General features: G+C 46.5%; 5 protein-coding genes across 5 annotated transcripts; all 5 read left to right on the forward strand.

Moving 5' to 3' along the window:
• Nucleotides 1–27: 27 nt before the first annotated feature.
• TEOVI_000181000 (SRP40, C-terminal domain containing protein, putative) lies at nt 28–342 on the forward strand (the record flags this gene model as incomplete). Its single annotated transcript, XM_067224984.1, has 1 exon — nt 28–342. One exon carries the CDS (start codon nt 28–30, stop codon nt 340–342), a length of 315 nt encoding a protein of 104 aa, XP_067081085.1.
• A 752-nt stretch (nt 343–1,094) lies between these two features.
• TEOVI_000181100 (TAX-1) lies at nt 1,095–2,186 on the forward strand (the record flags this gene model as incomplete). The annotated part of the gene is made up of 1 exon (XM_067224985.1): nt 1,095–2,186. One exon carries the CDS (start codon nt 1,095–1,097, stop codon nt 2,184–2,186), a length of 1,092 nt encoding a protein of 363 aa, XP_067081086.1.
• Nucleotides 2,187–2,694: 508 nt separating this feature from the next.
• TEOVI_000181200 (uncharacterized protein) lies at nt 2,695–3,144 on the forward strand (the record flags this gene model as incomplete). Its single annotated transcript, XM_067224986.1, has 1 exon — nt 2,695–3,144. One exon carries the CDS (start codon nt 2,695–2,697, stop codon nt 3,142–3,144), a length of 450 nt encoding a protein of 149 aa, XP_067081087.1.
• Nucleotides 3,145–3,892: 748 nt separating this feature from the next.
• TEOVI_000181300 (Snf7, putative) lies at nt 3,893–4,516 on the forward strand (the record flags this gene model as incomplete). Its single annotated transcript, XM_067224987.1, has 1 exon — nt 3,893–4,516. One exon carries the CDS (start codon nt 3,893–3,895, stop codon nt 4,514–4,516), a length of 624 nt encoding a protein of 207 aa, XP_067081088.1.
• Nucleotides 4,517–5,926: 1,410 nt separating this feature from the next.
• TEOVI_000181400 (Polyamine transporter 1, putative) lies at nt 5,927–7,405 on the forward strand (the record flags this gene model as incomplete). Its single annotated transcript, XM_067224988.1, has 1 exon — nt 5,927–7,405. The coding sequence occupies one exon, from the start codon at nt 5,927–5,929 to the stop codon at nt 7,403–7,405; it is 1,479 nt and encodes a 492-aa protein (XP_067081089.1).
• Between the last annotated feature and the right edge of the window lie 439 nt (nt 7,406–7,844).

Here is a 7,844-nt window from a genome sequence, read left to right on the forward strand (position 1 = left end):
TCACCAAAGGTTGCTCCCAAGAAACCTATGCCAGAGTCTGACAGTGATGGAGAAGAGGTGCAGCAGAATGCCAATGGTAAGCGATCCATTGGTGATGACGAGGAGGGGGAAGACGAGCCTGTTCGAAAGTTTATTCGAAATGAAAATGGAAACGGACGGGGTCGCGGCCGAGGCCGTGATTTCGGTGATCGTGGAGGCCGCGGCTTTGGTGATCGTGGAGGCCGTGGTTTTGGGGATCGTGGAGGCCGTGGCTTTGGGGACCGTGGAGGCCGTGGCTTTGGTCGGCCATCTCCTTCTTTCGACAATAACCGTAATACCACAAGGTTCGATGACAGCGATTAAAGCGAAAAAGAGCAATCACCTTAACTGTGAATTAATTGAAGTATGTTTTAAGTATTAAAGAAGTTTTTTTCCGTGTTGAACGGCCGGGGAGTGCTCACACAGCTCACGCGACCTCACGATCTACATATGTTCCTCAACCGCTTGTCTGTCAGGATTTTGGACCTTCTGATCTGTTGCAATAATTACACACTCTTTTTTTTTTACACCCACATTTTTGGCAATGTCTCGATGTGTAGCGGCAATAATGAGTAAATGATAAGCGGCGGATAAGTAATTTAATAGGTAGTCATGCACTGAAGTGGACAGAAGCTGTTATGCCGTAAGTAAACGATGTTCACATCGAATTTGAACGAGAGGATGGGTTGCGAAATTGGTACCTTTGCGGCAGTGACAATTTGGGGAAGCCTTCAAGTTCGTTTCCGTAGGTTTATCGGCGCATGTGGTACAGCAAACCATCAGTCTCTATTTCATCTTGTTCTATTGGTTGATTAGTGTAGGGGATGGGAGTAGCAGAGAAGTTGGTGCTTCGTAAGGGAGGAAATATTTTGTAAGGGCTTTTTAGGGGGTAGAATGCGTCTTTAAAAAGAAGGTACCTTCTTTGGGCACACCAACTGAGTGCAGCTTCTTCTCTTGATTCCTACCTTTCTCTTGTTGAAGTTTGTCTCGGACGCACCATTTATAACCCCAACTCTCCTCTACATTTTACTTTATTAACACGTGCTGGGCATATCGGGTTTCGTTTTTGAAGTCATATGCAAGGCGCCAATTTAAAAGTGCTCCCCTCCACGCGTGCAGCCGCCAAGGAGTTGGTGGACCCACTCGACATCACCAATGTTGGCTGGTCAACACTGGAGCCAAAGTTTGACGAGTTGATGCAGTTAATGGATGCGCCATCTAGTGGCATCAACGCTCTTGCAGCCAGGTCGGCGCATCGCGAAAAGGTGGGTGCGGTCATTGAGCAGCTGCTGACGCGCGCACAGGATGAAAGCAGACGGTTGCTTGTGGAGGGAAACGGAGAGGCAGCAGCGGAGGCAGGCGTGAAAACGCTTCGCTTGAAGGAGAGGTTCTATGGAAAGGGAAGCGTAAAGCTTGTGCCAGCGCACTTCCATCTTGCTCGAACGAACCAGTTTTTGAAACGTTACGGGAATGCGGAGGAAATATTATCCCTTGCGCACTTTATTATCCTTCAGAATCCAGATGAAGCAGATGCGACCATAAAAGCGGAACTCCACCAGACATTTGGACTACTGTATGCCGCGGACAATAAACTAGATGTTTCTGTTAAGCACCTAACCTGCGCCACGTATTATCTAAGTGTAATGAATGGCCCAGAGCATGTACTGACAACCTTTGCTTATTTTGACTTGGCCAATGTTTTTGCCACCAAGGCGTGCATGGAGGCGGCGATGGCACTTTACGATACGGTGAAAAACATCTGGCTGAAACACTTACGTCGAGTACTCAAAGACATTGTTGATGAAACGATGGCAGCTAAGCTCGTTAAGCGTTATGACGATGATGAAGTCACACATGAGGTCGGCCACGCCTCAGCACGGGCATTTGGAAAGGAAAATCTCGCCGATGTATCCAAAATGTTGTTTGGTATTTTTAGCATTCAGAAAGAGCGCCTCACCATCTCACATCCAACGACAGCACGAGCGCAATTTTTACTGGGTTTGTATCTTTTGTGGGTGAATAAAAACGATGAGGCAGCAGAACACCTTCTTTCAGCTCGCACAACATCACAGAAATTTTATGGTGAAAGACATCCAATTGTGCAGGACATCGAGGACTGGTGTATTTGGTTTGAGATACCCTTCAGAGGTGTTGCCGCGGAGCAGTAGGATTTCCTGCTGTGCGCACCCGACTAGCCACAGCAATGCCCACATGCAATTTAAGCGTTCCTACGAACCCTTTGGACGCTGGGGAAGTCCAGTGGGTGTCGAGGAGGGGCGGTGCACCGCATGTTTATTAGAGTCGAGTGGTGATGAAGTACGAGAAGTAGGGGGAGAGGGGAGGAACAACATCTTTTCCCCTAAAATGTTGTAGACGCCTTTGTCATTTTTGTTTGTAATATATTGATTTTGGTCACCGACGCAATTTTTATTTGATCACCCCCACGGCGCCCCCTGGCGGCAGCTACGCGCTGTCGCTTTTCTAATGAGAAGCACACTCTCCCTGCTCCTTTCCCTTTCCTTTTCCTTCTCCTTCTCCCTCTCCATTCTCCAACTTCGATTAACTAATCGTAGTTGCCTTTGGGAAGCTCACCTCCTCCCACTTATCGTAATTGGAGCTATAGGAGCATACGAAGGCAGGGGTTGGTTCAACAATTGAAGCACTGAGGTGCTGGCGATGACGGACCGTTTAACGGCAGAGGATGTCTTCTATGAGCTTTCCACCATACGAGATCCAGAAAGGCCGGATTGCACGTTGGCTGATCTTGACGTTGTAGCAATGAACCGCTGCCGTGTCGAATATATTGAAAGTTCGGCTGATTTTCAATCGTTGCGCGGGCAGGGGTGCAACGATAGCGGAAAACCAAGTGTTGTTGTGAAAGTTATCTTACAACCCACTGTGCCTCACTGTAGTCTCATGGAGTTTATATGTTTATGTGTTTATGTAAGGCTTCGGGAGGTGTTTTCCCTGTCGAATAATGCAAAGTTCGACATTACGCTTGTGGATGGCTCTCACGTGCGGCAGCGTGAATTAGAAAAACAGGTTGCAGACAAGGAGAGACTGGCGGCAGCAATGGAGGACAAGGCGCTTCTACAGGAAGTTGAGAGGCATATTAATTGTGAGTGAACTCTTCTCTTCCTCCTTCCCTTCATTCGTATTAGCACATATGCCGTTCCACGCCTTCGGTGGAACTGTGGAAAGTAGAAACACCAAATTTACTTTGTCTGATTTGAAAACTCCTTTTTGGGCACAGTGAAAACCTTGCTTAGCCTTATTTATTGGAGCGGGAGCGATAACAGTAAAGTCTTCGCACCCCTTGTGCCAATATATCGTGTGCGAGGGGAGAGGCACGTTGGCATCGCATCGCAAAAAAAAGAAAAAACACTGGCATCCTCTTGGGCCGATATTCCCATTGGGGAAAATCGTTAAGAGGCATGAAGCTCGCCGGTTGCGGCAATTATTACCCTCACAAAATTACTTACTTAAGAACTGGGACATGTTAAAAGGGCGTTCGGACTGAAAGTCGTGTTGTCGTTTGTTATTTACCTACTTCACGGTGTGCGTGCATGTTGGGTATGTTGTTTTCCATGGACTTCTGTTAGCTACAATATTCTTCTTCCATGCCTGTTTGCCGCTGTCATTGCTTTAGTGTTCGTCACGCCTTACTTTGTTTCACTTTTGGATTCTACTTCCTTCCACCGGTTCCCTCACTTCGCTTGTACTAAAGAGTACGTCGCATTTCTTTTTATTCAGAATCTACGGCAACGGAGGTTTAACTTGAATATAAGGGAGATTTACGACTTTTTTCCCTCTTCTAGGACGCAGCCGCATAGAAACAAAAGAATATATAGTAGTAAGCAGAGGAGTGGTGTAAATGTCTGTTAATCAGCTGCAGGACCTTCACTTTCAACTCAAGTATGTTGTGAAACAGTTCAATAAAAACTCGACGCGATGTGAGAAGGAACAGAAGGCTGAATTGGGTAAGTGTAAAAAGGCAATGGCGAAGGGCAACATGGATATAGCGCGTATTTTTGCTGAAAACAGCATTCGAAAGAGGAACGAGTCCCTGAGCCACCTCCGCCTCGCCTCGCGTATGGATGCCGTTGTCTCACGCCTCGATACAGCCATCAAGATGAACAAAGTAACAAGAGGGATGAGTCAGATGGTACATGGAATGGACAAGGTTGTTCAGTCCATGAACCCAGAGAAGATATCAGAACTCATGGAGAAATTTGAGAAACAATTTGAAACAATGGATGTTGCATCTGAATACATGGAAACCGCAATAGGGCAAACAACGTCTACCAGCATGCCGGAGGATGAGGTATCTTTACTCCTGTTGCAGGTGGCTGAAGAGGAAGGTCTGGCCGTTAAGGAGGAGTTATTCAATAAGGCAAAGCTTCCGCAGCAGCAACCCGTGGCGCCAGAGGCAACTAAATTAGCTGAACCGGATCTTGATGAGCTGAGTGCACGACTTGACATGTTACGGGGTAAATAATGTGGGAAATTGTTTTGCATAATAATGTTCTTTTGTGAACTTTTCACAAATTCGAGAGTGGAGCAAGCACATTGATGCGTTATGTCAGTTGTTGTGGATTCTTTAACCTTGTCAGTTGCCGTGATAAGGTGTGTGCGTATCTGTTTTTTCGCGCTGCCCACCAATTGCTAGAAACGCGTATCAATGTACATGTGAGTAAATGGATATATGTTTCTCTACGTACCTCTCTGCGCGCAGTTATTAGCTATGTGGCCACACCGCGGTTATTTCTCACCATTTTAAAAAACTACATGCTTAAAGGGAAAATTTTGGTCCGTAGAATATGAGGGTATCCACCGCCTGAACTTACGCCTCAATTTTTGCTCCGCGGCCTGTCATTTTCCTTTCCCGCTCACCTCCCGCATTTGTTTCCATATTTTAACTACTCTTTGTTTTTGCTTTGCTGCAGCGCTATACAATCTTGGTGCTTCATTTTGCGCTGAAAGGAAACAAGGGAACGCTAATGGATGAGAAAAAAAGGGGAATGGGTTTTTCTTTTTTGGAGAATTCGTTTACGTTGTTTGTTCAAGTGCGGGGAAGGACCTGCTCAATCTTTCCGTGGGGTTGAAGTAGTGGTATTGCTGTATTTTAGTCAAGCAATCCTATATGCGAGGTTATTCTGATTGGTGTAGGTATACCTGGTGCGCGCGCTCATGTGTTTGAAGCAATTCTTTTTTACGTGTGCGAAGTGGGACTTCTTTTTTTTTTAGTTTCGATATAGCTGCTTGAGAATGGGGTGCGAGGTGTGCAACCTTTAGGGCTGTGCCATTGTTTGAGCAAAATTCTCAGGATTCGACGCTAACTATAAATATGTATTAATTTATTTTTCAATTAGGGTGAGCGATTGCTAGATTACGGGGTCATAAAAATCCAGTGGGTTCAGCTCATGCGGAAATGAGCATAATGCAAAGGGAATCACCGTTTCGAATGAAATACACCCGTATGTTTACCCCCTTTCTTAAAGGATTGTTTCCCACCGCCCTAACAAATAAGCGAATTCATTGTGGTATCTTTCCCGTTTGACGTTCATTTCATTACTGGGTTGCTTCGTTAACACTGTTGAGTGTTTAGGAGGTGATTAGGTGCCCTTTATTGAGCTATGTCTGATGAAGACGGTTTTGTAGCGTAGCACACCGGCTGGCTGCTGCGGGGTGAAGGTGTCATGATATGCGAAACCCTTTGCTCGAAAGTATGTTGCTTGTCATAGGAACAAAGGGTTAAATATTTGATTACCTTTGTTTGTTTTTAATTTGCTCGGTGTCTTCTTTTCGCTTTTTTCTAGATCGTCATTGTCCAACCCACTTCTTTTTCTGTTTCTATTTTTCCTTTTTGGTGCTCGGCAGTAGTGCGGAAGCGAGGCGTGTCTATTAGATGCACATGTCTAATGTCACCGACGAGAGGATGATGGCCACCGAATTTAGGAGGGAGCTACTTCCAGAGGTTCGTTTCCAGAACCCCAACCAAAATACTGAAAGTCAACCCCGCGCAGCGTTAACGACCCTTACACTGCTGGGTGTCATGTATACTGCATGCATTAGTGGTGGTTATGGCTTGGAGGAGTCCGTGAGCGCTGGCGGTCCCCTTTTGACCATTATATTTCTTTGTCTCATACCAATCTTCTGGGGTATCCCGGTTTCTCTATGTGTTGCGGAGCTGTCATGCGCAATCCCCTCTAATGCTGGACCTATTATGTGGGTGAACGTTACGTTTAAGCCGTGGCTCTGCTTCTCAACTATTTTGTGGACGGCTATGCTCAATTTCGTTGATAACAGCTTATATCCGACAATCCTCGCGGATTACTGCGCTACGCTGCTTGGCATCTCAGCGTTCTCGAAGTCTCTAGTCAAACTAGGGTTTCTTTGGTTTTGCGCTTTCATCAACATATTGGGAGTGCATGTGGTGGGGAAAATGAGCGTCCTTGTGATGGCATTGACACTTATACCGTTTGTGTTAATTTTCTTCATCCAGATCCCTGAAGGCTTTGACTGGGCTCGCATTACGACAGTGCCGCAAAGTATCGATTGGCCTCTGTTCATTCCCGTCGTTGCGTGGAACTTCTCCGGCTTCGAGAGCGCCGGCAACGTCATTGAAGAGGTTACCAATCCGCAAAAAACATTCGCACGGGCCCTCGTTCTGATGATATTCGCAGCCCTCGCGACTTACATACCACCAGTGCTCGTTGGAGCAAGTGCAGAGGGAGTGCGTGACATACCATTTGATCAATGGGGCGTCGGTTTTTGGGTCCGCGTGGCTCATGCTGTTGGAGGCTACAAAATGGCGGTAATCATGATGGTTGGGGGCGCCGCCTCGACATTCGGCCTCATGGCAACGCAACTAACGACAACCTCACGGTCACTAGCAGGAATGGGGACCCTCAATGCCTTTCCTTTCGTTTCTTCCTGGCTTTCAAGGTATAACAGGAACTTGGGGACTCCAATCAACGCTATCGTCACCAACACGGTGATTACCTCGATTCTGTCGGTGTGTCTAACCTTCACGGTATTGGTACAGATTGACCAGGTGTTATACTCCTTGCGATTGATTTCTATCCTCTTCGCCTTTCTCAAACTACGCCTCAAAAGACCCACCTTGGAGCGACCTTACCGTGTACCCGGTGGCTTGTGGGGTGAAGCGATTTGTGGAATTGTTCCCATAGCGTTCAGTGTGACCCTTATTGTGGCATCAATGTGTGCAAGCCTCAAGATAGCTTTGGTTACCGTTATTATAGTTTGGGGAACGATTTTGGTTTCCATCATTTGGACACACTTTTTCCGGCGGGATGGGTTCGAAGGTTCGATAGTGGAGATTCTAGAGGATGCTGACATGCAAGCTTATGAGTCTCTCAAATGAGGTGGGATTGAAAACAGTACAATGTTCACTTTTGTAAATGCAGCTTGAACCAACACCGTGGGTAGGGAGATATCTCACATCATTCCGAGGTACCCATCACTACTCTTCACAGAGTGGGAAATTTCCCGTCTCATTCTCGTTCTCGTTTTATGCGTACGCATTTGAGAAGATAACTCTAGCGTCCACAAAGACACCAACGCAGATGCAGATGAAAACGGGAGGAACTCACTCGACAGATGGGACACCGGATCATCGGCACCCACGCCACTCGGATGGATTACGTCCGCATCCATGATGTTTTCACTCGTTACACCAAACAAGGACTTGACCAAAAATATCGTTAATTACTTGGTTGATCGGGATGATGATTCGCGTCGTACCCGTTTTGAGCGTTTGATTTGCGGGACTGGTTATTTCAATGTCGCCCAATGCCACTACT

This window comes from Trypanosoma equiperdum (assembly GCF_001457755.1).
Source record: "Trypanosoma equiperdum strain OVI genome assembly, contig: ctg_434, whole genome shotgun sequence".
NCBI classification, from domain to species: domain Eukaryota; phylum Euglenozoa; class Kinetoplastea; order Trypanosomatida; family Trypanosomatidae; genus Trypanosoma; species Trypanosoma equiperdum.